At 56.3% G+C, this 27,310-nt stretch overlaps 1 protein-coding gene across 4 annotated transcripts; it reads left to right on the forward strand.

The window, feature by feature from the left end:
- Positions 1–6,523: 6,523 nt before the first annotated feature.
- On the forward strand, positions 6,524–25,418 carry EPHB3 (EPH receptor B3). 4 transcript variants are annotated; one of them, XM_077117770.1, is made up of 16 exons: positions 6,524–6,632; positions 15,520–15,584; positions 16,742–17,414; positions 19,620–19,775; positions 20,435–20,785; positions 20,944–21,068; positions 21,226–21,385; positions 21,466–21,574; positions 21,971–22,023; positions 23,123–23,245; positions 23,346–23,593; positions 24,070–24,285; positions 24,397–24,546; positions 24,636–24,829; positions 24,934–25,089; positions 25,196–25,418. In XM_077117770.1, the coding sequence occupies exons 1-16, from the start codon at positions 6,524–6,526 to the stop codon at positions 25,302–25,304; spliced, it is 2,997 nt and encodes a 998-aa protein (XP_076973885.1). In that variant the 3' UTR covers positions 25,305–25,418. The 4 variants fall into 4 exon arrangements, with proteins under 4 accessions (XP_076973885.1, XP_076973884.1, XP_076973887.1 ...); XM_077117771.1 differs by lacking the exon at positions 6,524–6,632 and adding an exon at positions 14,060–15,009; XM_077117769.1 differs by having other exon boundaries at positions 24,070–24,546.
- Positions 25,419–27,310: the final 1,892 nt, after the last annotated feature.

A 27,310-nucleotide genomic window follows, 5' to 3' on the forward strand; every position in this document is an offset into this window, starting at 1 on the left:
CTCCCACCTGGGGAGCTTTCCAATCCCTCAGTGCCCAGGCCCTGCCATAGACCCTCAGAGTCTCTGAAGATGGGCACCTGTCATCATTTAAAAACTCCCCAGGTGGTTCCAATGTGCAGCCAAGGTTCAGACCTCCTGCTGCTTGGCTTTTTCCCTGTGGCGCCTTCTTCTGGCCAGCATCCCTTATTTTCCAGGTCAGCCAGGTCTCAGCTCAGCATCTGCATTCTCAGGTGGCCTTCCATGACCCTCTCTGGATGTCCCTTCGGCAGGTGCCCGGTCTAGCCCCGTGTTCCCGGGGCACCTGCTTGCCTGTGAGTGTTTGATACTCTTCTTTCTCCTCTTCTGACCAATCTCCCCGGGGACAGGGCCTTGACCCCTGGTCCACAGTTGTGCTTCCGCATCTGGCATGCTTGCATTGTGCAACGGAAGTAGTCTGGGATGTTAACTCTGAGTCAAAATCTGTCTCCCTAAAAATTTCCCCTGGCCCCCAACGTTCCCTCCTTCTTAGTTAAACATGAAAGCCAAAGTCTTGTCCTTTTTTTTTTTTTTTTTAAACTTTCTGCAAATGTCTGTGAGTATTGGTCCTTAATTAGCACTTTTGGATCCCTCTGGGTCCTCCCGGGTCTCCTGAGCACGGAGCTGATTCTCTGTTCCTGCAAACATTAGTGTTTCCCCAAATAGCTCCTAGAAAAGGAAGCGCTGCTTCTCCATAAGAAAAACAGTTTGCAAACAAGAGCTCTGCACAGGCAGGCTCAAAGGCACCTGAAGCGTTCCCCTCTCTGAGAGATGTTTAAAGCACCTCCATTTAAGATCACAGACAGGCTTAGTCGATACGCATCCATTTTCTCTTCCACCCTGCCTCAAGGGAAGCCAGGGCTGAGCTCTCTTCAGTAAGGGTACCAGCTGCAGAATAGCTTCCAGAGAGGGGAGGAGGTGATCCCTGCTGGATCAGAAGAAGATAAAGGCAAGATGCTGCCAACAAGGTATTAACTGGCTCTGAAACAGCTGAGAGCCTACCCTGGCCCAAATAGCCTGGGGCAATTTCCGACAGCAACTGCGGAGGAAGAGGTCTGCACCTTTCTCACCTCCTTTGCATGGCCAGCTCGGAAGTGGGAGAAGGAGCCAGGAATCCATAGAGCTTCCTTCTCCCGCCAACTGCCCAGGACCTGGAGGGAAGCCAGCATGCTCGCTTCCTGGGGCTTGGGAATGTGCCTGAGCACAAGGAAGCTACATCCCTGTCTCCCCATCTTTAAGAGGAGGTTCTGATGACTACTGGCCTGGCAGAGCTCCAGGGAGAGGGATTTCTCCTGCCAAAGAGCCTTGTGTGGACAGCTAGTCTTTGTTTGGTTTCTGGCTCCATTGCCTTTCCTTCTATGAGCTCAGTTTCCTCATCTGAAAATGGGGAGTTTTTTGGACCCAACATCAAAGGTATTTTCTAGCCTTGCTCTCTGGGGCTGGTGAGAAAATGGAGCAGGGTGGATTGGGATTAAGAACAGAAGAGAAGAGTACAGGAGCGGTTATGACTCAAGAGAAAGATAGGAACTGAGCCCCTGCCTGGGAAAGGTCTGGCATCTCTGCACATGACCTCCAGGTTCCAGCCTATAAAGGAGGGTGAAAAGATTACCCCCACATCCTGGATGAGACATCAGATGAGAAAACTGAGACCTAACAGGTTAAAAGACTCACACAGTAGCAGGCATGGAGGGTTTGTCCACTACAGGAACGGCAGGTAAATTTAATTTCGCGTGCCAGCTCTGGTAGATTAGTGAGGGCTGCCGGAGCAGCACGTTGAGGCGAAAGTCCATGATGGATTAGCAATGTCTGCCGCAGGTTAGGGAATAAAAAGTGGCAGTGGGAACAGGCACGTTTTCCATACTTGCACATTCATTTTGTAAATTGTTATTGAGGGGCTGCTTCATACACAGCACTAGACCTTACACTGGGGATTTGGGTGATAAATCAGACAATCCCTGCCTTCGGAAGCTTACGTTCTGGAAGGAGACTCACAATAAACAGGTAAACAAATGAGTAAATAATAAATCTCACCTAGTATTGAGTATTATAAAGAAAATAAAATAGTGCAATGGAATAGAAATAAACTAGTGCAATGGGATAGAAAAGAAAATAGCGCCAATAGAAATAAACTAGTGCGATGGGATAGAAAATAAAATAGTGCCAATGTGATGGTGGTGGGAGGAGGGAGGAGCCCTCAGGCAAGGCCTCTCTAAGGAAGTGACATTTGAGCTGAGGAGGCAGCCCTGTGAAGAGCTGGAGGAAGATGATCCAGGCAGAAGGAACAACGAGGGCAGAGCCCCCGAGGTGGTGCTTCCAGGGCCAGAGGGGTCAGAGTCAAGGCTGCTTCCAGGGCAAGAAAGGGGAGAAATGGAGGAGGTGGGAGTGGCAGGAGAAACCAGTTTCCTGCTCAACGCACCCTATTGTATGTCTGACAGGCCTCTCAAATCTAGCCAGTCCAAAACAAAATCCTCAATCCCTAACTCTTCCTTCCCCCAACCAAACCTGCTCCTTTCCTTTTCATCCCCATGCACCCAATTACTCAGACCAGTGCACTCTCCAGTGCCCTATCGCCACCAGTTCTTGCCTGTGGCCTCCTCCCTGGTCCTGGGCAGAAGCCAGACAAAGCTCTAGACTGACAGATCTCAAGGTCCCTTACTTCCTTCCCCAACGCTCTGCTCCTCTAGAGTTCTTTCTTTCTTGCACCCATCCCCAATCCACAAGCCCAGGAACACATAGTTTATTATCTTTTTAATAATGCCACAGCCGTGACAGCATCAGGTTCCAATTCCTTCACACACATGCCTCGAGTTGTCCCCAAACACAGCACATTCAGAGAGGTTCCGAGACACTGAGCCTTCATCTTCACGGAGACCAATACAGGCACGTCCAGGGCTCCGGACTCCTGGTCGCATTGGTCAGCACCACAATAGCCCTGCGAGCGAGGTATGATGATCATCCCACTACCACAAACCTGGATACTTGAACTGAAAAAGATTCAGCCATTTAGCATAAGACCCACAGCTAGTAAATGGCTGAGCCAGGATTGGGACTCACGCCAATCCGATACCAAAGTCCAAGCTCTTGCTTCTGCATCATACTTCCTCGTGGACTGAAATGGGCTCAGAGCGAGGTGCCACACTCCGTCTGGATGTCACCCCTTCCCATTCCAAACTCAAAGGTAGAGTCTGCTCCCCGGGCTCCTTGGAAAGATGAGAGGTTAGTATTGTCTGTCCACCCACCCCAAAGAGATGGGGGTGTCCCAAGCCCTCCTGCTCCTGGCAAGGGGGTTGTCCTGGCACAGACAGCACCCACATCACGTCGCCTTCTCTGGCCTGGCTTTTGGCTCCCGTCCCTTAACCTGCCCTCCCCTTCTACTACCCGCCCTGTTGCCAGGTGGCCCCTTCGTGCCCAGGGCTGTCACAGCAGGTACCCAGGTGCTGGCCAGCCTGTCGGCCTCTTGATCAGGGGGCATTCCCGTGGGAACCATGGCGCCAATATCCGGTGAGGACGGGCCTCCGTTACGTGCCTGCCCTGCTGCCTCTGCTATTAGGCCCAAGAACAAAGGAGCTTGGTGCCTGCCGCCGGCTGGCTGTGTTTGTCCAGGGTGAGGCCTAGCCTGGCACAAACGCTGAGCAAACAGGAGTGCCGGCCTCACATATCCGCCTCAGAAAAAGCAGAGCTTCAGTTGGGAGGTGTTGCTGCCAGGCCACCTGTGGACTATCACCCTGCCCGACCCCAACCAGTACTCCAGGGTCGAGGGGACCGTAGGGCAAGCATGTCACACCTGTGGGCCTCAGGTTCTCCAGCTCTAAAACGAGAGAGTGGAGCAAGATGATCTCTTCTGTGGGCCAGAGCCTTGAGTAACGTTTACTGGAGGCTTCCAGACCTTGGGAACATATCTGAGCCTGGGGATGGGGTGGAATTTAGACCTCTGAACCCCCCACCCCAGTCCCCACATGTGCCTCTGTCTCTGGCCTGTCCATATCCAATGTCCTTGAACACTGGACCTGTGACCTCATTTACCCCAGTGTAGGGCCAGGATGGGAACCACAGCATTACAAGGTCAGAGGATTAAGTGTGACCATCCTGCTTCTGACCTCACTCTCTGTCCCCACAAATCTTAGGGTAGCTGGAGAAGGACCAGAGGGACCAGGAAGGGAGATTTTTCCAGTTTGGGACGGTTGCATGGTGATTGTGATTCTCAGATGTTACGTGTGCATCTGAGTCACCCGGGATGCTTGTTAAAAATCTGCATTTTTCCTGGACCCCACACCCCAGAGGTTCTGAGTCCCAAGCTCCGAAGTGGAGGAGGGCGATAAAGATTCCAAGTTCTTTTTAACCAGCACCTAGGATAGTCCTTACGTCTCTGAAAAAGCAGAATTAGTATGTACGAAAGCTCTGCAACAACTGGGTTCAAATTCCATTTCTACCTTATTGACTGTGTGACGGGTTAAAGCACTAAACTTCTCTGAATTTTTATCTGGGAAATGAGGATGCAATAACCTTCACCTCTTAGTAACACAAGAGTCATTGTTTTGGAGTACTTATTGTAAATGTCTATTGAATGAATGGGGCAGAAATCAGAAATCAAAGTCCATTTGCTCAGACCAGAAACCTGAGTGTCCTCCTCGACTTTTCCATCTCCCACAATCTCTTTCAACCACTGTCACAAATTCCCATGAACTGTACCTCCTAAACATATCTGAAACCTGCCTATTCTTTCCATCCCCATAGCCATCCCTCGAGTCTGAGCCATCATCTTCCTCTACCTGACCTCTTATCTGGCGTCCCTTGCCTCTTCCCATTCACCTTCACCTGAGCAGCCAGGGAGATCCTTTTGAAATATTAATCTGATAAGGTGATGCCCCTGCATCAAACCCTAGCTCTCAGGAAGACCTCATCGTGAGTCTAAAAAAAACTCCCATGCCCCCCCCCCCCCACTTACCTCTAACCCTCCTGTCAGCCCCTCTCAGCCTCTGACTCTACGTTCAAGGTATTCTTAGCTTTTTGCAGATTCCGCACACAGTGTGTTTGCTCTGCGGAAACAGACCCCATTTTCAAGGCACACATTCTCCACCTACAACTCATCTTTCATATTTCAGCTTGCACGTCATTTCCTAGAGCCTTGCCCCACACGTGTGCTACACTTGTTCTTCCTCTATAACACCACTTGTCATACTGTTCTGTAATGACTTAATACCTGCCTACACCACTAAACTAGTTCCAAGATAATGCAAACCTCTGTTTTGTTCATTGCTGTAGTCGCAGTCGTTACTAGAGTCCTCGGCACATTATGGGTGCTCAAGTTGGATGAATGATTAAGTACATGGCTGGGGGGGGCGCACGGGTAGTTCAGTCATAGAATTTTCGCCTGCCATGCGGGAGACCCGGGTTCGATTCTGGCCGGTGCATTTCCCCTCCCCTGCCCTCCAACCCCCTCCCCCGTCCCCCAAGTTCGGCAAATGGTGCTGCAAATAAAGGGATAGTCACCTGGAAAGAGAATGAAATGTGACCCCCACCATACAGCATACAAAAAAAAATAATAATACATGGCTGAATGATGAATGAATGAATGAATAAACGAACGAGAAAGTCCTGATCACAAGGTCTGTCCAGGTGGACGCTCCTGATACTAAAAGCTCTGAGTCTAGGGTTTGGACGTGCCTGGAGAAAGACGCCACGTGGGGGCGCCCCAAGGCACGAGAGGCCACAGGGGGGCGCCCCTTGCTCAGATATCGGGTTGGCACCTCCTCGGACTGGGCTCTATTACTAATCGCCAATGGGTGACAGGGGGCGGGGTTCCCCTCTGATAGACAGCATCGCCCCGCCCAATCTAATTCATCTTTTCCTTGGCTCCGCCCATTCCCAGCGCGGAGGCCCCGAGGGTGGGCCTGCGGAAGATGCAGCCAACCGTACCCCGGCAGAGCTTTTTCAAGGCCGAACCAGCGGGCCTGGCGTTCTGGAGTGGGCGGCCGGTGTTGGGGGCGGGGCCTGGCGCTGACGGGCGCGCGGGCGGTCCCGCCCCTCTCGCCCAGAGCTGCCGCGCCAGCGCTAGGGACAGCACAAGTGAGTACGTGAGCAGCGCAGCGACATCCCGGCTCGGACCCCGGACGGCGCGCGCACCCGGAGCCCGGAGTGCGGAGTCCGGCCCGCCGCTGCCGCCACTCCGCGGGATTACGGTGCGTCCCGAGGCACGGCCACCTACACCCGCCCGCCGCAACCACCCTGCCTTAGTTCTCCGGCACCCAGCGCCCGGGATCCTCCTGGACCGGTCCGTCCAGATTCCCGCCGGACCGACCTGCCCACATCCCCGAGGATCGCCGGGCTCCAGCCGCCGTCTCGACACCCGGAGCCGCCGGTCCGGATTGCACCCCTTGCTTGCCCGGGCCTCCTGGAACCGTGCACCGCCCTTCCGCGGAGCCCGCCGTGCGGACCCGTCCCCGGAGTCCGCAGTCCCGCCGGCGCGGCCCGGCGCGGCCCGGCTCGGCTCCCAGAGTCCGCCCGGGCCATGGCCCGAGCCCGCCCGCCGCCGCCGCCGCCGCCGCCGCCGCCGCCTCCTCTGCTGCCGCTGCTGCTGTTGCCGCTGCTGCTCCCCGCCAGCTGCCGGGCGCTGGAAGGTGAGCGGCGTCGGGGGGCGCGCCCAAGGGGGCCAGGTACCGAGCCCCGGGCAGCGAGCGCCCGCCGTGTGGGAGCGAAGCGGGTGGAGCGCCCGTCGGAGGAGGCTCCGCGGCTGGCGCGGGATCCGGGGGCTGCAGGAGGGTAGGGAGGGCGCCCCGGAGCCGCCAGGAGGGCTCGAGCCGGCTCGAGGGCCGGCGGTCCGCGGGTTGTGGGTTAGGGTAGAGGGCAGCTCTTCTCGGGGGATGAGCGTCCCCGAAAGTCACGGCCCCGCGGTGAGCCTTTGTGCGAGAGTCCCACACTCACAGCAGGGAAGCCGGGTCCTCGGCACCTCCGGGAGGTGCGGGAGTGGGGGCGACCCACTAGACAAGGCGGGGGCTCCGCGGATGCTGCGGGGCCGTCGCGGGTGGGGGCGAAGCGGGACTTCCTTGGTTGCGGGGCAGCTGCTGTTTAGGGACCCGTTGGGGTTAACTGTGAGTGTGAATGCACCCCGCTTTGTCGAGATGGCTGCGGGGGTGGAGGCGGGGGCCTGTTATTGTTTATGGTTTACCGAGTGCCAACTACACACAAGGTGCCGTGTGCGCGAGCATCGCACCCTGCTCTGCGTCTCCCCTTCCGTCTTTCCTACAGTAGGAGTTTGGGTCTCCACTGAACCCCTGAAGTTGTGGGGTTTGTCTCAGGTAGGCGTTACTCATGACCCGGTGGGAAAAGGCCCGGCTTCACAAAAGACTCTGAAACCTGCCGAGACTGCTGGGGGTCGCTGTAACTTCCAGAGGATTGTGCTGGCACGAACGGTCCAAGTGTTGTTGGCTCTGGTGGGAGAACTCACACACTTGCCACTTGCCACACACCAGCTTGGGAGGCAACGACACAGCTCACAAACAATGGCGAGACTCACACACTCAGACACACACCTTCTCCAAATAATTTGGAGCCATTAAATGAGGCTCAAAACCCTTCCTTAATGCAGGAAGTGTGCAGTACAGAAATTTGGGGAGAAATTAAAATATAGGCAGTACTTCCTTTTTATATCTTTAACAGACCTGGGTCACTTTTATTAGGAACAACAAAAAAAAATGAATTCTGTGTAAGTTGGCTAGTTCATATGTTCACAATTGGTAAACTTAAAGGTTGGAAGGGAAAAAGAATGCAGTTCAGAGAGAAAGGCATCTTTTGGAGCTTTCTAATTTTCTCCAGGGAAAAAACATTTCTATGAGTCCCCTGCTCCTTTTATCTCTGAGCCCACTGGTGCTGACAGTTTAGTTCCCACAGGTGGACACATGCAAATTCAGGCAGACACGCTGAGGTTGCACCCACACTTGCGCACACTCACGCACACTCCCCCACAGGTGTGTGATAGGATCGCAGGCGTGAGAAGCCCGTGTGGGGCTTTGTTGTTGATTGCCTGAAGGCTGTGAGCCGGGAAGCCCAATCTAGTTCCCAGGTCTGTGTGAAGAGCCTGGAAAAGGCAACACTGGCACACATGCACTTGCTCTCTCTCTCTCTCACACACACACACATATTCTGGAGGAGCTGTGTGTCGGCTGCGTGTGTCAGACCCCGGGCCCTTGTTGTGTGGTGGGTGCTGGTACTGAGCAGGGCGAGGGGCGTGGTTTGGTTCAGGTGAGCAAGGACTGCTTGGAGAGGCTCACACCTTCCTGCCTCCCTCCCTCCCTCTTTCCCTTCCTTCCTTCTTTCCTTCTCTTCACAATCTGCCTCTTCTTCTGAGTCAGACCCTACCCAGGAACTGGGGACTCACCAGGAAGCAGAGTCCTTATATGCTGGGGCAGCCCAGCAAAGTGAAGGCAGAAGGGCCAGTTGCCTCCATACCCTGTCAACAGTATCCCCTGGCTGGAAGGAGGGCTGGGAGGCCAGGTCAGTGCAGGGCTGCCCCTAGCAAGTGGCAGTGCTTTTGGCTTCTGGTCTACCAACCCCAACTCCTTCGTGTTGGCCACCCCTCAGATCCTGTGGTCTTCAGTTGGTGTAGTGTGTGTGTGTGAGAGACACATGGGTGGATCTTATACCTCCCTAGCCTCCGGTTCTCCCTCCAGTGAGTGCCCACGCCTGTGAAATGGAGATAGTAATAGTACCGACCTCACTGGGTTGTAGAGAAGATTGAGTGTGAATGTGTGTAAAATGTTTAGCGCACAGTCATTGTTATTCAAGGATTAGCTGTTATTATTATTATTATTACCCTAGGGTCTGCTTCCTGGGGAGCGTCAGAAGCGAAACTGGGAGGAAAGCAGCTTTGGCGTGTGCCCTTGTCCTGCTGGAGGGAGGTTAGAGGAAGGTCTGATGGGAGAGGGAGGGGACACTGGGAGGACTGAACTCCGTGGAAGGTTGGTCTGGGGGGCAAAGAGTTTGTCCCCTCTCTCTGTCGCCCTGCAGCTGTAAGGGGAGGAAGGCTGGGAAGACAGCAGGGTCACTGTGCAGCTGTTTTCTGACCTCAGCCTGCCCAACCCCCGCCTCCATTCTTGAACTTGAAAGGTGGCTGGGTGGACTGCAAGGGTCCTGGCGCATGCCCAGAGGACAGGGCTACGTGAGACCTTTGGCGCCGAAGATGCAATCAGCCCCCCAAGTTTTACAGGTAGGGGTCTAGCCTCCTCCTTTGCTCCGAGCCCTCCATGGGCTTTGGCAGGTCTTGATTTGCCCTTGGCCTTGAGCAGCCTTTTGGTGACCTCTTTCCTGGGGCCCTCTCTGTGCTTGAGGGTTGCTACAGAGAGGGCTGAGGTCCCTGGACTATGGGTGCTGCCCCTCACCTTCACTGGCAAGATGCTGTCTAGCTCCTGGTTTCTCTTCCACCCCTGCACATTTGGGGTTCACCAATAGTCTGCTTCCAAGGATTTCATCCATTTTTCATGTGGGTTAGACTGGAGCCCTTGTTTGTCCTCCCTGGTTGGAGAAACAGCCCTTGCCTTCTGATTAATCACTGCCCCCACCTCCCCGCCACACACACACACATACAAATTACCCACAGACACAGTGAAACAGGGTTGCCTTTTTGTTCCCTCTACTTTTGACTAATGTCCCCCAGTTCCCCCAAGCAGGATCATTCTCTTGAATCTTCAGGCCCATGAGTGGGCTGGGGAATGGGGTCCAGTCCAGTGAGCAGGTCAGCAGTGGGACTGGGGTGAGGGTATATGGACCACAGGGCGTCTTAAACCTGAGATGGGATGGTGGGGCCCCTGCTGGGAATGGACTCTTTTGGGAAAAGAGAAAAGGTATCAGATCTTAAGAGGTGGGAGCCTGTCCACCCCCTCTCAGCCAAGCCATGTTAGCCGAGTCGCCTCCCTGTAGTGGGACTGATTCCCAAAGGAAGAAGGAAGTGTGGGAGTCCCAGCCAGCAGCAGGGACCACTGAGTAGGTGGTAACTGAGGGTAGACAATGGGTCTGAGAATTTTGCGGTTTGCCCTGTTATTTGACTTGCTTCTGCCCTCTCCAATCCCCAGTCCCTGTTCTGAGCTAGCACTTCAGAGCTGCTGCTGAGGAATAGCAGAAGATATTTGGGGGAACCAGTTTGCTTGCCACTACCCTCCTTTTAGCTAGAGCTGCTGTCGCCGCCACCACCTCCAACGCTGTGGCCTCTGCAGCAGCGAGCTAAAGCCTCAGCTACAGCCAAAGCTGCCGTGGGCAAGGCCTCTGCCACCCGGCCTTACACTAATTAAACAGCATGAAGAGGCTGAATCACCAGGCCTGCATAGTTTGAAAATTGTAGCCCTGCCTGTTGTGCTGAGTCAAACTGGTTTGTCGGGATCGGGCAGCTGGGGGTGGGGAGGGGGAGGGTAGTAGGGGGTGGGGGAGAGGGCGACTGGGCACAGCTGGGCACCTGATGAGGTAGGAGAGGGCCCTGCCCCCAAGGGCAGGTTCTGGCGTCAGATCTCCCATTGCCTGCTGCCCCTAGACTCCTGGCCAGAGCCTTCTATGACCAGGATCCCAGGGAACTGCTCAAAGGCCTCTTTTGAGGGCTCTCTGTCCATCCATCCATCTGGCTGGCTGACTGGCAAGGCCAGGTCCAGGGTAGGGGGCATAGATGAGCATCTAGGCATTTGGGCTCCCTGCCCTGTGTTTCTCCCTTCTCCTCCCTCTCAGGTTTATTAAATTATAAGTCCCCATGATCTGAGGCAAAGAATGAAAAACAAAATGTGTTCTCTGTTTTGAGATGCTCCATCCTCTCAGTCCCAGACATGGGGGCCAAGAGGCTGTGTCAGGGGGAGCAGGAGATGGCCCTGGGTGAGTTAGGCTCCCCACAAATATCCACACCCTCCAGGTCCCGTGGCAGGGTCCCCTCCAGTCTCCTCCGGCTGACCTCCCTTGGTGTGCATGCTGGCACACGCGTACACATACCCAGGGAATGGAAGGTGGGCGAGAGGGAAGACCAGGGAGCCAGATCTGTTGGTTGACTGAGATAAGGACTCCGTGGAGAGGAGGGGCAGGGGACCAACTGCAGGGTGGCACGCAGTTTTTACCCTCTCTTCGCAGGCAGGGCCTCCAGGGTGCTCCTTCTGCCCAGACCCTGCCCTCTGGCCTCCTGTCCTTGCACACTTTGCTGGTCTAGCCCTGTAGCATGACCTTTCCTGCCAACTGAAAACCCCTGGTCTTGGAGTTTGGGCTGGGCGTTTCTTGCTTCTGTCCCCAGAATTTTTTGGTTCCCTGGATATCAGTGACTCTCCCAAGGCAAGGTGACCTGGCTGACACTAGGTATGGGGTGCTGTAGGAACTGGCAGCAACATGAAGCCTTGTGCACCAGGCCCTTCCCCAGGACAGGCAGCAGACTCTCACTGGGTACTCTTGGACTAGGGGTTGGGGATGGGGGGCCCATCCTGATATCCTCCTTATGCTGGGCTCCCCACCGGCCTGTGGGGAAGAGTATTACCTAAAGCTCCCGGGACTAAATCACTTCATGCTGCTACCCCCTCCCCATGGTCTCAGGGACACTTGAGACAGTGCCATTGAGCTGGCAGGGACGTGGCCTGCTGCTCGGGCAGGGGCTGTGCCTAGGGAGGCTGCACCCAGCCACACCCAGACTCATCTTCCTGGCCCTGCCCCACCCCTGGCATTGTGGCCTGACAGCTCCTGCCTGAGCCAGGACAACAAGAAGCAGGTCTGCGGCTTGATGGTTATGGGCTACCCCTGCGGCCTCCCCTGCACCATCGGCTCAGGGCTGTCCTGACACCTCTGCCTTCTGAGCCAGAGCAGCCTATGTAGCTGCCCTACTGGAGGAAGAGGCACCGTAAAGCTGGGGGCAGGATGGCGATCAGGGAGCACAGAAGGGGCTGTATGAGGGCCATCGCCCTCTCCCAACTCTTCCTTCTCCCCACTGGAAGACTTAGATCGCGCTTGCAATGTGTTGCATGCATGATGGATGCACTCCGAGGCTTGCACAGACTCCAGGGAATGATACCATGTCTGCAGGCTTCTGTAGGGGGCTGTGATATGTTACAGGACAATTGAGCCTCAGTGTGCGCACAGCCGATTGTAGTTTGTGTGCAGCTGTGTAAGAGCATGTTACCCAGTCTGTTTGGGGAAACTGGTGTTTGTGTCTACACTTGACTACACTCAAGACTGTGAACTTGAGGCTGGCAGTAGTATGTGCAACTGAGTGTGTAAGGAGAACGTACTGTTTTTGGGTGCCTTTGCCCTCTGTATATGCATATGTCTCAGGAAATCTGAACATACGAAAGAAAGACTGTATGAGGGAGCCTTTGCCTAAGGCAAACCAAATATGTGTAAGAAAGATTCACTGTATATGAATGTCTAAGGAAGACTGATCTGTTTGCACCATATGCATCTTGTGTCTAAGACAGACAGACCCAGGCTGTTGCTGAAGCTGTGTATGTGTTTGCAAGCTGCTGTGGCTTTGTGTGCTTTGTCCACCATATATGTTGACTTGTCACTCTTTGGCCCCTGTGGTAGGGAAGGAGCCCAGACACTGAGAGCTGGGTGCTGCATGTGTATTTGTGTGTTTGTGAACACAGGCACGGGACACCCAGCTGCTGCCACGTGGCTGCTCTCCACAGCCCTGTGGAAACCTGAAAGGGGCTTGTTTCATGTCTGAGCATTGAAGCCCAAATCCTAAAAGACCCCAGCCTAGCATGAGCTCCCCTGTGGACTTGGTGGGGGTGGGGGGAGTAGCTGTTGGGGTTCTTTGCCTGACATGGCCCCTGTGGTGGAGATGGTCAGCCTCCTCTCTGGTCTCCCTCCTCCCCTCCAGGTGCACGGTGGGTGGGTAGGTGGGTGGGCAGAGGGGCAGTAGTTAGCTGGGGGAGTTTGGAGATTGCCCATTCATTCCTCTTGTTCTTATCCCTTGTACCTCACATCCTTTGCCCCAGCATGTGCACACACACACACATGCCACACACAGAGAGAGAAGGTGGGCTCTGCTGCCTGGGGTCTCTCCCCCACAGTACCATGAACAAGCAGGTCCTGTGGCCCCCTACCCCCACTGGCCCTCCCTCCCAGATAAGAGGCCTGGGGCTTGGTGCTGGAGGTAGCACCTACACGCTGAATAGGTCCTTGCCCTTCGTCTTGTGTTCGGCCAGGCTGGGGGGAGCAGGCCCCCCTCCCCAGAGAAGCAGGGAAACCGAGAGCAAGCCCCCTCCCCACCAGGGAGACTGGAGCCCTTCCTCAGGCACACATGACTCGAAATCTAAATCCTCCCCTCATTAATGGGAAAAATGTGCCGAGATTGAGCGATGGCCAAGGCTGAGCGATGGCCAAGGGCCGATCCCCTCCCTCCCTCTCTCGCTCCCCAGAAATTAAACAGAAACGAAGCGCCTCCCGCCCTCCCCCCTGCCCGCCCGCCTCCCGCCCTCCCCCTCCCCCTCCCTCTTCTCCCTCCTCGGAGCGAGCGCAGGGCTTGTTTTAAACTGTGGAGGAATCTGACTGGAGGGGGGGAGGGGACTGAATATTTGGGTTTAAACAGTTCCAGATGGGTTTGGCACAGGCTGAGCAGAAGGAAGTGAGGGAGAGGGAGGCGGCGAGCGAGGGAGCACTGGGAGCCCTCGCTGCTCCGGCGCACAGGCGGGCAGACTCGCGGGCGGACTGGCTGGGGGCGGGGCGCGCAGGGCTCGGCTGGATCCCAGGGACGGGAATACTCGGGGATGCTGGCTGCAGAAGCGGCCGCTTGGCAAGCTCCCTCGCTGTCTCGGTCTCCTCGGGCCTCCTTGTCTCTCCATCTCACTGGCTTTTGTAGTCCGCCGCCGGCCATCCCGGCTGTCTGGTCCCAGCCCGGCGGCTCCGGCTCCGCACGCCCCTCCACCTCTGTGCCCGCCCACCCGCCTCCGCGAGGCCCTGCTCAGCCCCACCTCCTTCCCCGCGGGTCTCAGGGCCCCTGCTTCTATCTCTGCTTCCCTGCCGGTCCCCGCTCCCCCCACCCCCACCCCACCCCCACCTTCCCGAACGTCTACGTCTGTCTGTCTGCCAGAGGGGCCTTTCAGGCCACCGACGAGGCTGGAATAGCTCACCCTGCAGCCGGGTCCTCCAGGGACCAGCCGCCACTGCAGGAGAAGAAGGGAGCCTCATTCCCCGCAGCCAATGGCTGATGCCCACCCCCTCAGTCTCACACGGGGGCATGGGGCCGCAGCTGGGCCCTCCACCTTCTTCCGCATAGACTCAGAGACTCCAGAAAACCAGTGAAGGCTGCAAGCCCGGAATCTGTGGGGTCTGAGTCTTTGCACTCATTGGCACCCTCCGCCTCCCACAGGCCCTCGCCAGGTTCCCCACCCCAACCCCAGCCTGCCCTACTGCTGATGTAGAGGCTTCCAGAAGTTCTAGGGAGACCCTGCCCCATTCCAGCACAGAGTAAACTGCTAGCTGGCAGGAGACCTACCTCTTTTCTGCTCTTAGGTCTGAGCTTGGGGTCAGCACTGAGGGCAGAGAGCAGACTTGGCCAGCCAGAGCCCAGAAGCCGGTTCCTTGGGGAGCTAGTTTATGTCAGAACCATTAATGGGCTCCTTCTATGGCCCTACGAGGGGAAAGAGAAGAGAAAATGTAACTCAGAGCACAGAATTAGTGTTGTAGCAAAGCCCCTGGCCCTGTATGCGTCTCCCCTTGACTTGGGTGTTCAGTGAAGGCTTCCTGGAGGAGGAGACAGTGCAGTTGGGATTTAGAGGATATGCAGGAGTTTGCCAGGTTTTCTCCATCCCCCCAGTACAGAGGGGTATCTGGCAGCCAGAGTCTCCTGGTTAAGGAGTTAGATTTGGAGTCAGACCTGAGCCCATCCTTCAGCCCCTCACCCTGAGTTCTGGCAGTTTTGCCTCGGGCAATATATTTACTCTATCTGAGCTTCAGTTTTCTCATCAGAAACGGGTATACTGACAATACCTTCTTCCAAGGATATAGGAGCTCAGCTAGCTCTCTGGAAGCTGGTTCTGGGTCTTGGTGAGTCTCCACACCACCCTCAAGGAGCATTCCTGCCCGTCCCTCTTGGGTAGAGGTGTGGGCGGTGAGGGTGGAAGCTCACTCTGGCCAGTCTCTATCCCTCCTTCCCCTAGGCCGTGTGTGGGACTGGGTCTTTGTGTTAGGAATGGAGTCAGGGAGGCCAGGGCTGTAGGGTCTGAAGGACGCAGCCCTTTGTTCCAGGATAAAGGCCCTGCCAGCCTCTTTGTGTGGAGATTAGCAGAGTCTGTAGGTGTGTGAACCGGCCTCCGCTCCTGCCTCATTAACCCAGGCCTGGGGTCAGTGGCAGATACCACCCCTGCTGGCCTGACCTGTTTGTTCTTTGGGGCTCTGACATGTCTGGAACTGGCCACAGGGGCTGCCCCAGGGCAAGGATGCTGTAGGCTTCAGGGCTTGCACCAAAGGTGCCTCCTGTGTCCTTTCCTTTCCTGGGCACCCTCCTCTTTCTCCGTATCCTGAGTTTAGCTGAACTTCTGCTCTTGCTTCCCCCAGAGACCCTCATGGATACAAAGTGGGTGACGTCTGAGTTGGCATGGACATCTCATCCAGAAAGTGGGGTAAGGCCATCTCTCCCAAATGTCGGTGGCCACTCAAGCCACCTCTCGTCTGCTGGCCAGGTCTTGGAAAAGGGCACTCAGTCCTCTGCCTGCCCCTGCCACCCCCTGCAGCATCCTCCACGCTCTTCCCCTGCCACCTTCCTTATTTCTTGCCCAATGGTCCTTCTCTGTGGGTGTTTTTGTCCCTCACTCTTGTGTCTGCCTGTGCCCACCCCACTCCCCACCATCATTGTCCCATTTTCTCTCTGCCCACCCCTCAGCCTGTCTTCAGCCTATCTTCATCCCTCTCCTGGCCTTTTGCATGTCTGTCCTGACCATCCAGGAATGAACAGTGGATCGGACATTGAGAAACCTCAGTTTCAGATCTCTACCTTGTTGTGTGACCTTGAGCAAGGCACTTGACCTCTCTGGGCCTCCATTGTTTTGATCGTTACATTTCTATAGTCTGGACATCTCTAAAATATTCCGATTGCCTTCCTGAATGGCTGTACTAAGGTTAGGAAACTTGAGGTGAGATGGCATAGCAGTGCCGTCACCAGGCCTGACTGTGTGACCTTGGTGTCTTTACCTTCTGTGAGCATTGGCTTAATCTTTAAAATGGGAATTAAAAAAAAAAAAACACCTCCTTATTGAGTTGTGAAGATTTAAGTGTGATGGTAATAGCAATACCCAGTGTTGACTGAATGATTGTTCTGTGTCAAGCTCTGTAACCAGGCCATTACATATATTATTTAATTCCTCACAGCCTCATTTAATTCCAGTCAGTCCCATTTTACAAATGAGGAAACCGAGGCATAAAGAGAAATACTATAGTTTATATGCATATCATACCCTACCATGGGCCCAGCCCTGTTCTGAGTGCTCTATTCATATAAAATCATTTATTCCTTACACATCTCTATGTGGTTGGTTGGCATCATTATTATCTCCATGGTACAGATGGGGAAACGGAGGCACAGGGAAGTTCAGCAACTTGCCCATAGTCACACAGCTAACAGAGCTGGGTCTCGAGCCTACAGCACTGGCTCCAGAGTCTGTGAGCTCAGCCACGCCACAGTGGCAGCACCTCCGTGGGGTAAATCAGCAGGCCTGGGCCCGTGGGAAACACGTGTAAATGTTGGCACTCACTCTGTCTTTCCCGCGTGCTCCCTGTGCAGTGGGAAGAAGTGAGCGGCTACGACGAGGCCATGAACCCCATCCGCACCTACCAGGTGTGCAACGTGCGCGAGTCGAGCCAGAACAACTGGCTGCGCACGGGCTTCGTGTGGCGGCGGGACGTGCAGCGCGTCTACGTGGAGCTCAAATTCACCGTGCGTGACTGCAACAGCATCCCCAACATCCCCGGCTCCTGCAAGGAGACCTTCAACCTCTTCTACTACGAGGCTGACAGCGACGTGGCCTCGGCCTCCACGCCCTTCTGGATGGAGAACCCCTACGTGAAGGTGGACACGATCGCCCCCGACGAGAGCTTCTCACGGCTCGACGCTGGCCGGGTCAACACCAAGGTGCGCAGCTTCGGGCCCCTCTCCAAGGCCGGCTTCTACCTCGCCTTCCAGGACCAGGGCGCCTGCATGTCGCTCATCTCCGTGCGCGCCTTCTACAAGAAGTGCGCGGCCACCATCGCGGGCTTCGCGCTCTTCCCCGAGACCCTGACCGGGGCTGAGCCCACCTCTCTGGTCATTGCCCCCGGCACGTGCATCCCCAACGCTGTGGAGGTGTCGGTGCCACTCAAGCTGTACTGCAACGGCGATGGGGAGTGGATGGTGCCTGTGGGCGCCTGCACCTGTGCCACCGGCCATGAGCCAGCTGCCAAGGAGAGCCAGTGCCGCTGTGAGTGGGGCTGGCCTGGGGCGTAGTGGGGTGGGGTCGGGGGAGGGTCTGGGCCACTGGAGGAGGTCTGGGGTGGAGGTGGGAAATGGCAGAGTGATATCAGGTACCCAGAATGTGAGAAGGAGGCAAGGAGGGAGATGAGAGAGAATGAGAGGCACAAGGAAAAAGAGGGAAAAGGTAAAATTAGAGAGGAACAGAGACATGCAGGATCCTTAGCAAGCAGGCCCCTTGTGGAAACTAGTCAAGGACTGGGGTTGGTAGAGATATTTGCTTTGCCTCCCCCGCCAGGTGTACATTTCACTTTGGAAGTGCTGGCCGGGCCACAGAGCTGCAGGGAAAGGGGCCATAGACAGCTCTTGCTTGCCCTTTGACCTTGGGGGTCTCATCTGCTCCTTGAGACTTGGTGGGTGAGGTGTTTAGTTCCTCAAGTCCTGAGTCCTGCTTCTGCCCCTTAACCCCTGTGGGACCTTGTACAGGTTACTTGACTCTTTGGACCTCAGTCACCTTGTCTGTAAAATAGGGACAAAAAAGGTGGTTATTCATGAAGCTTAAGAGAGTCAGTGCATATAAAGCCCTTAGAACAGTGCTGCACCTGGGATGCCCAAATGCCGTGAGTCTCTGGAGCCGGGATGGGTAGAGGACAGGACAGGGATGATTTTCTTTATTTTGTGCACGGGGGGGTTAGGTGGCTTGCCGAGACACCTAATCAGACCTACAGCACGCTAGACTTCCCAAGTCTACATTCCATTCATGAAGGATTCTCTCTCTTGAGGCCTACTGTCACCCCGTAAGGCAGAGTCCACTTCCTGCCCTATTTTGCCAGCAAGGGAACTGAGTCTCGAAGGGATTCTTGTTCTCAAGGTCACCTGGCTGGGGAATGTTGCAGCTGGGGCTGAAACCTAGCCCAGTGCTCTGCCATGCAAGAGATGCTGTTGAGGACCTTGCCTTCCCTGGGACCTGCAGGCCATAGCCCAGGACTGGGAGACGGGCTCTTCGCAGCCCTAGGAAGGGACGCTGGGTAGCCCCAGCTGGCTGCAGGGCTGGTGTGGCTGTGGGAAGGTGACTGCTGCCTTGCACAGCCCCATTCCACCCCTCCATGGGAACCTGCCCAGACTTCCTCTTCCTAAGTGGAGAAAGAGGGTGGGGGTGATGAGCCTGACAGCCTGAAGAGGGGCTAACACTCCCCAGGTTCCTGGCAGGAAATGCAGGCTGGTTCCCATAGCAGCTGGGCCAGCCTGGCCTCTGTCTCCTCCTCTGCTGGTTCAGAGAGCGAGGGTGGATGACCCCTTAGCTGGGGAGATTGGGCGCAGAGAAGGGACAACCAGCTCTGGGTGTTAGGCAGTCTGGGTGACAACCCCATCTTCCCCCAGAGGTAGTCAGATGCAGATAGGGCAGCCATATGTTTTAATTTTCCAGGGTAGTCCTGGTTTATTCCAGTTATTTTAACATAATTATGAATGCCCCCTTTAACTCCCCACATGTTCCGGTGTGAAGGATAAATTACATGGCCACCCTAGATGGAGGTATCTGCAGTGTCCATGACCAGCGGGCCGTGGAGGTGGGGGAGAAGTCTGAGCGCAGAGCTCCGAGTTGGCTTTGGGGCCTGGGGCTCCCCTTGTAGCTGCTTTGAGACCTCTGAACTCCACCCGACCCCAGACTTCCTCCATGCTCGCTTTCCCTCCTTTTTTCACCCCTCCTAAGTCCTGCACCCTGCCCCAAGGGCAAAAAGGAGCCTCTGCCCTGCTCCTGGTGGGTAGGAGACAGGGTGACTGAAAACTATGAGGCCCCGCCTTTGGCTGTCCTGGGGTGTCCCTGAGGGTCCTCAAGAATGATTTTCCTAGAGCTCCCGGGTGGGTTGAGGGCACTCGAGGAGAGTGCTGTGTGCCACCAGCCCGCTGCTCTCTCTTGCCCTTCCCCATCCCCTCCCATGCCCTCTCTTCCCTTGCCTCAGCATCAGTAGGGAAGTCAGATGGGGTGGAAGGGGCAGGGAGGAATCCGCTGACATGGGGTTTCCATGGGGCAAAAGGGCCTTTTGTGGCTGCTGCTGGAGGTAAGCCATCCTAGCATTGCCCCCACAGTCTGGAGGTGGAGGAGCCAAAGCCGTGGCTGGGGAAGGGCCAGATTCTCACGGGAGGTGTGGGGGATTGGTGTCTGCAGGGCCTGGGAAGGGAGGCAAGCACCGTCCATCCTCTTTTCTTCCCACAGCCTGTCCATCTGGGAGCTACAAGGCAAAGCAGGGAGAGGGGCCCTGTCTCCCCTGCCCCCCCAACAGCCGCACCACCTCACCAGCCGCCAGCATCTGCACCTGCCACAATAACTTCTACCGAGCCGACTCGGACTCTGCAGACAGTGCCTGTACCAGTGAGTCGATACTGCCCTTTCACTATCCCAGGTTTTCCCCCTAGGAGTATCAGCCTTGGAGGGCCGAAATGGTCACTGTGAAATCCCCATTTTCCAGAGCAGGAGAGCCAAGGCTCAGAGAGGTTAGATGATGTGTTCAAGGTGGCACATCCCTTCCACCAGCATTTAATAATCTTCTACTAGTTCCTAGCCAGACATTGGGAACTGGCTGGGGTTTCTCGTTTGCTGTATAGAGCTGGTAGCCCTTTTGTCCCAGCCCTAACCAAGGAGGGGGTTTCACATCCCTGGGACACAGAAGTATGCCACTTTTTCCCTGCTCTGGCATTTGGTATGTGGAGAATAAAATGCATTGTCCTAAAGGATCTCACAACCCAGTGGGGGCCACAGATGTGAAAACAGGTAATAACCATATAATGTAGATGGTTCTAGCCTAGAGAGATGCCCAGAACTTGTGTTATAGGAGTGCAGAGGATGGAAGGAGGGTGAATCAAGGAAGGCTTCCAAGAGGAGGTGACATATCATATTGCAACTTCCCTGAAGGATAAACAGGAGTTTTCCAGGTGAAGAGGTATAGGAAAGGTCTCCTACGAAGTGTAAGCAGCAGCTTGGCATGTGCAGAAACTCTGAGCAGAACTCTGCCCTCTCTATCATCCTTGCAGCGGTGCCCTCTCCGCCCCGGGGTGTGATCTCCAACGTGAATGAGACCTCACTGATCCTTGAGTGGAGCGAGCCCCGGGACCTGGGTGGGCGAGATGACCTCCTATACAATGTCATCTGCAAGAAGTGCCGTGGGAACCCTGGGACTGGGGGAGCCTCGACATGCTCACGCTGTGATGACAACGTGGAGTTTGTGCCTCGGCAGCTGGGCCTGACAGAGCGCCGAGTCCACATCAGCCACCTGCTGGCCCATACACGCTACACCTTTGAGGTGCAGGCGGTCAATGGTGTCTCGGGCAAGAGCCCCCTCCCACCCCGCTATGCGGCTGTGAACATCACCACCAACCAGGCCGGTGAGGAAGGGACATGGGATGGGGGGCTCTGGGCCATCTTACCCTGGATAGAGCTGGGGGCTGCCTGGGGATCATCGGGGGTCCCCTGGGAACTGGGTCCTTGGGAAGAATGTCAGAAGCCTGAGCAGCCTATGGCAAGCCCCCACCTCTTCCCCCAGCCCCGTCTGAAGTGCCTACGCTGCATCTGCATAGCAGCTCAGGCAGTAGCCTGACCCTGTCCTGGGCACCCCCCGAGCGGCCCAATGGAGTCATCCTGGACTACGAGATGAAGTACTTTGAGAAGGTCAGAGCCTCAGTGGGCAGGAAGAGGCCTCTGGTTAAACTGGGCCAACAAGGGGGTCCTTGGGAGCAAGACCTGGGGTGCTGAGGGCCCTGGGTGTGGGCAGGGTCTGGTTGGCCTCAGGATGCACTGACGATGCCACCTTCCTCCTGGCGTGCAGAGTGAGGGCATCGCCTCCACGGTGACCAGCCAGAAGAACTCAGTGCAGCTGGACGGGCTGCGGCCCGAAGCCCGCTACGTGGTCCAGGTCCGGGCCCGCACCGTGGCCGGCTACGGGCAGTACAGCCACCCGGCTGAGTTTGAGACCACAAGCGAGAGAGGTACCTATCCCCCCAGCTTCTGTCCAGCCCCGGCCCTGACCTTCTGTTCCTCCACTCACTAGCCCCTCATCTGTCTCCAGGCACCAGTGCTCAGCAGCTCCAGGAGCAGCTTCCCCTCATCGTGGGCTCTGCCACAGCTGGGCTCGTCTTCCTGGTAGCTGTCGTGGTCATTGCTGTTGTCTGCCTCAGGTACTCCCCGCCCTGTGACTACTCCATGTGCTGAGAATGCCCCTTTAGCTCCCTAGAACCTGCATGCCACATAAACAAATTCCCTCCCCCCACCCCCCACCCCCCCACTGCCCCAGAGCCACAACCTTCCTGGAGCCAGGCTCTACTTGCTGGAAGACTCTTTCCGGTCCATGTGCACATCCTGCCATCCTGTTCCCCCACCCCCTACATCTGCTGGCAGATCCCCTCAGGGACCACTGAGCCCCAGTCTACCTGCTGTAATAGCCACCACGGGACTGGGCACCAGGCATCCCCTGTGCTCTCTCTGCCCCCTCTGTGAGCCCAGGGGTCAATGCCCCTGAACAGAGGGAGCTGTAAGACTTGTCTTAGGGCTCCCTTCTACCCTGCCACCTCCAGGAAGCAGCGGCACAGCTCTGATTCGGAGTACACGGAGAAGCTGCAGCAATACAGTGAGTTTGTCTCCTTCTCCCCACTTCCCAAAGCTCCTCAGGGCCCCTGCAGGACTTGAAAATACCCTTTTCCCTGCCTGGGACTTCATTCCTTGTAATCATATCCTCGAAACTCCCTCCTGCTTCCAATCTAGTGTCACTTCCTGGGTCCTTACCTCAGTCCAGATACTGAGCCCTTACTCTGCTCCAGCTATTGAGCCCTTACTTCATCCCAGGTACTGAGCACCACCTCACTCCAGATACTCTGGTGCTACCCCCAGAGATGAATGAGATGTGATCCCCTGCCCCTAAAGGCAATTAATCCTATGGGAAAGACAAGATGCATACACACAGGAAACAATTAGAGAACAGTTAAATGCTAAGCCCGTGTCCCTGTTATAAGGGGTTCAGAGAAGCAGAAGGCTTCCTGGTGGAGGTGGGCTTGCACTGAGCTGAGCCAGGCAGGATGAGCAGGGTCTGAGAGGTGGGAGAGAGCATTCCTGGTCCGGGGAGCCGCTGGAAGGTGGTGGGCGGGGTGGGAAGTGTGTCCAACTGTGGGGGCAGTGAGAAGACAGGTTTGGCAGCTGCTGGGAAGCAAGGCTGGAAGCTGCGGCTAGTCCTTGGAGGGGTCAAAAGGCAGGCAGAGGAGTTTGGACTTGATTCTACCACAGGTAATAAGAAAGGCTCTCGAGCTGGGGAGTTGTACAATGAAAGTATTGTTTAAGAAGACAGGAGTAGGCAAGATTGATTGGTGAGAAAAGAGTCCAGAGATTGGGAGCCTATTGCAATAGTCTGAGTGTTGAAGGCCTGGACAAGGTCAAGGCTCAGGGGAATGAGAGGAGGGAGAAATCCAAGAGAGGTTCTGACTTGATGAGAGATGAGGCAGAAAGAAGAGCGAGAGAGAAATCATAGGTTTCTAGCCTTTATGATCACAGGAGTTCTCAGGCTGCAGGGAGGAGAGGGGAGGGATTCAGCAGGAGGTTGCTAAATGTGCTCCCATCGGGGGTGAGAAGTGGAGGCACTGTCCCAGGGCTTGAGTGTCAGGCTCAAGGAATTCCCTAGCAGCCACTGGCTGGTTCAAGATATGTCACCCCCTCATGCCCCCCTCTTCTGCCTCCAGTCGCTCCTGGAATGAAGGTTTATATTGACCCCTTTACCTACGAGGACCCTAACGAGGCTGTGCGGGAGTTTGCCAAGGAGATCGACGTGTCCTGCGTCAAGATCGAGGAGGTGATTGGAGCTGGTGAGTCCCCTGGGTCGCAGTGGGGAGGAGGGGCCGGGGCGAGCCTAGGGGAGGGCCATGCCCAGAAACAGCTTCTGACCTGTGCCTCTGTATCCTGCAGGGGAGTTTGGGGAGGTGTGTCGGGGTCGGCTGAAACAGCCTGGCCGCCGGGAGGTGTTTGTGGCTATCAAGACGCTGAAGGTGGGCTACACCGAGAGGCAGCGGCGGGACTTCCTGAGCGAGGCCTCCATCATGGGTCAGTTTGACCACCCCAACATAATCCGGCTGGAGGGTGTGGTCACCAAAAGTCGGCCAGTTATGATCCTCACTGAGTTCATGGAGAACTGCGCCCTGGACTCCTTCCTCCGGGTAAGAGCCTGCCCCAACCACCCACTCCCCTTCCCCTGGAAGGGCAGGGCTAGGCCAGCTGCCCTTCCAGGCCCCATCGACCTCGTTCAAATCCATAAGTGGTGACTTAAGTGATGTGGTGCAGGCTAATAGCCAGGCCTTCGGAGCCAGGATGGGAGTTCACCTTTTGACTGCCTTGGGCTGCTGTGTGACCTCGGGCCAGTTACATAGCCCCTCTGAGTCTCTGCTGGCTGGGTTGCAAAATGGGAGTAGTAAGAGCCAGCTGGATCCGCTTGAGGATTCATTGAGATGCTGTATACAAAATACCCAACACATAGTAGGGCCGCTTGCTTACTCTCAGGACACACTAGGCATGGCTGCAGGCCTGGTGTCCACCTGCTGTGTCTGAGGACTTGGGGAGGGCGGGCAAACCTTCCAGCAGGCTCTGGGCCAGGAGGGAGCTGGTGGACCCGCCTGAGCCTATTCCTTGCCTCCAGCTCAACGACGGGCAGTTCACAGTCATCCAGCTGGTGGGCATGTTGCGGGGAATTGCTGCTGGCATGAAGTACCTTTCTGAGATGAACTATGTGCATCGTGACCTGGCTGCCCGCAACATCCTTGTCAACAGCAACCTGGTCTGCAAAGTCTCAGACTTCGGCCTCTCCCGCTTCCTGGAGGATGACCCCTCCGATCCCACCTACACCAGCTCCCTGGTACAGGAAGCAGCCGGGAGGGAGACCGGGGGCAGGGCCGAGCAGGCCGGGGCTCAGGGCTGGGGGCCAGCCCTGAGTCACAGGGTGAAGGGCCTGTGCCCCCCACACCAGGGCGGGAAGATCCCCATCCGCTGGACTGCCCCGGAGGCCATAGCCTATCGGAAGTTCACTTCTGCTAGTGATGTCTGGAGCTATGGAATCGTCATGTGGGAGGTCATGAGCTATGGGGAGCGACCCTACTGGGACATGAGCAACCAGGACGTGAGTGGGTCCAAGCCTGAGCGGGTGGCGGGCGGGAGCTGGCTGGGAGCAGAGTGGTGATCGCCCAGGTGTCCCTGCCCTCGGCCCAGGTCATCAATGCCGTGGAGCAGGACTACCGGCTGCCGCCACCCATGGACTGCCCCACTGCACTGCACCAGCTCATGTTGGACTGCTGGGTGCGGGACCGGAACCTCAGGCCCAAATTCTCCCAGATTGTCAACACCCTGGACAAGCTCATCCGTAATGCTGCCAGCCTCAAGGTCATCGCCAGCGCCCAGTCTGGGTCAGTATCTCTGCCCTTCCGCCCACCCTGCCCTTGCGCCAGCAGCCCTACCCCCTGCTTCCCCTGCCCTCAGGACCCACCAGCTCTCATTCTTCTCTCCACAGCATGTCACAGCCCCTCCTGGACCGCACGGTCCCAGATTACACGACTTTCACGACAGTTGGCGACTGGCTAGACGCCATCAAGATGGGGCGGTACAAGGAGAGCTTCATCAGTGCGGGGTTTGCATCCTTTGACCTGGTGGCCCAGATGACTGCGGAGTGAGTGTGCCTGATTTGGAGGGGCAGGGCCGGGGCCTCAGGGCGGGGCCCAGGGTGATCGGATGCGGAGAGGAGGGACTGACCCTGGCCTTGCTCCGTCCTGCAGAGACCTGCTCCGGATCGGGGTCACCTTGGCTGGCCACCAGAAGAAGATCCTCAGCAGTATCCAGGACATGCGACTGCAGATGAACCAGACGCTGCCCGTGCAGGTCTGACACCTGAGTCCCACCTGGTGCGTGGCCCCCAAGGACTGCGCAGGCTGGACTTATGAACTTTTGGACTTTTGGACGCCCGGCTTTAGGCTGCGGCCCAGAAGATGGAAAAGTGGGGAGGGCCCAAGCTGGGACTTCTCCTCCAGGCCTGCGCTCCCTCCCCAGGAAGTGTACCCCAAACCTCTTCATATTGAAGATGGATTAGGAGAGGGGGTGATGACCCCTCCCCAGACCCCTCGGGGCCCAAGTCTTCCTGCTTTCCAGTGAGGGATCCCCACAACCTCAGACTTGGCTATTCATCAGTCCTGAAGGTCCTGCGGGGTCAAGTGGGGGATGAGCTGGGTTCCACAGAGCCCAGCCCTGGCAGGGGTCTGGCCCCCCAGGTAGGCAGAAAGCAGACCCTCCCTCAGGAACTGGAGGAGGGGACTCTGGGAATGGGGAAAATGTGACATCCCCAACCCACAGCCAGCTGGCACCTCCAGTTTGCACAGGGAGTGTCGTTCTGGGGCTGAGGGCCCTGCCCCACCCCTGCCCTTGGTGCTGTCATGAAAGGGCAGGCAGGGGCAGGCTGAGGAGCAGCCCCCTGCCCCTCAGAGACTGACTCTCAGAGCCAGAGATCGGATGTGTGTGTGTAAGTGTGTGTGTGTGTGTGTGTGCATGCACTGGCCTGCACAGAGAGCCTGAGTGAGCGTGTAAAAGCCTGGCCCTGTGCCAAGCTGGGCCAGCAGTGGAATAAAGGCAATAAGATGACCCTCTTGCCCCTTTTCATTCTGCCTCCGAAGGCAGGCTGATTCCTCGATGCCCGCGAGGTCACAGTCCCTGGCCGCTGACTTTTCGCAACTCCCTGGAGTCCAGGCCTATCCAGGCTCAACTTCCCTTTTGTGCTTTGTCCTCATTGCTTTGAGCATCTGACAGACTTCTCAGAAGTTGGGTGAGAATATGGAGAGCAAACTACTCCAGAGCTTCCTTCTAAGGCCCAGGCCTTTGTGGGAGGGGCATGCCTTGAGACAGAGCCCTTTCACATCCACTGTCTCTGTGGGACTGGAGGGGAGAGAGAGTTGGTCAGTTCTCAGGGTCACGTGGCCAAGGACAAAGGGGATGAAAGCCAGTTAGTGCTCAGCATTCTGATGCCAGCTGGGCCCCTTTCACCAAACCGCAGCCCAGGAGAGTCACTACTCTTTACTGAGCGCTTACTATGCTCCAGGCATTGGTCTAAACGCTCTATCTATGTGCAGATCTTCTTTAATCTCACAACAACCCAGCCTAGGAAAGAAGTATTTTTATCTCTTTTTTTACAGAGGAGGAGAGAGGTTAAGTAACTTGCCCAATGTCGCTGAGCCAGTGGAGCGCGGGGCTGGGATTCCCACCCCGAGACTGCCTGCACACTTGAAAGGTTCAGAGCATAAATAACAAGAACCTGGGAGAGGATTGGGAAAACAGCTTCTAGAAATGTCAAAGGAGAAAGCGTGGGGGGCAGCTTGGAGGCCTCTTGGACTCAAAACGGGGTGGAGGATAGGTGAGAATTGTGCAGTTATTTTCCAAGTGTCAGGAGGGACCGTTGAACTTAAACCTTTGCTGGACTTGGAACGCGTTTCCAAGGCACCTGCATATCCTAAACTAGAGGGTGCTCGAGCTGGGTGGGGTAAGGGCAGGGGCCATGGACAGTGAGCCATATAGATCTCGGGGTTCCCATGTCTTGCGCCCTCACTTTTCCCGGACGTTTCCAGGCAGGGACAAGTTTCATACGGGAATTTTCAAAAAAGAAATTGTGGGGGAGGTGGGTAGCTGGAAGTTGGCAGGGCTGCGGTCTGGGAAGGCTCTCAAGTGCGGAGGACCGAGCCTGGTGAGGCACGGCGGGAAGAGGACAGAAGCAGATGCGTAAGGTTGCATCCTGGCAGCCACCTCGGTCGTGCGTCCAAGCCGCGTGGTTCCAGAAGAGCAGCAAGAGACCCGCCCTAGCGCGCCCGTGCCCCTTAATGTTCACCCCCTCCACACACACACACACACAC

This window comes from Tamandua tetradactyla, chromosome 10 (assembly GCF_023851605.1).
Source record: "Tamandua tetradactyla isolate mTamTet1 chromosome 10, mTamTet1.pri, whole genome shotgun sequence".
Classification (NCBI taxonomy): Eukaryota; Metazoa; Chordata; class Mammalia; order Pilosa; family Myrmecophagidae; genus Tamandua; species Tamandua tetradactyla.

Bases quoted from the DNA above. Each gene is read 5' to 3' on its own strand.
- EPHB3 (XM_077117769.1), top strand. From the start codon at position 6,524: ATGGCCCGAGCCCGCCCGCCGCCGCCGCCGCCGCCGCCGCCGCCGCCT. The intron at 17,415-19,619 runs GTGAGTGGGGCT...TTCTTCCCACAG, and splicing joins CAAGGAGAGCCAGTGCCGCT to CCTGTCCATCTGGGAGCTAC. The intron at 24,547-24,635 runs GTGAGTGGGTCC...CCCTCGGCCCAG, and splicing joins GGGACATGAGCAACCAGGAC to GTCATCAATGCCGTGGAGCA.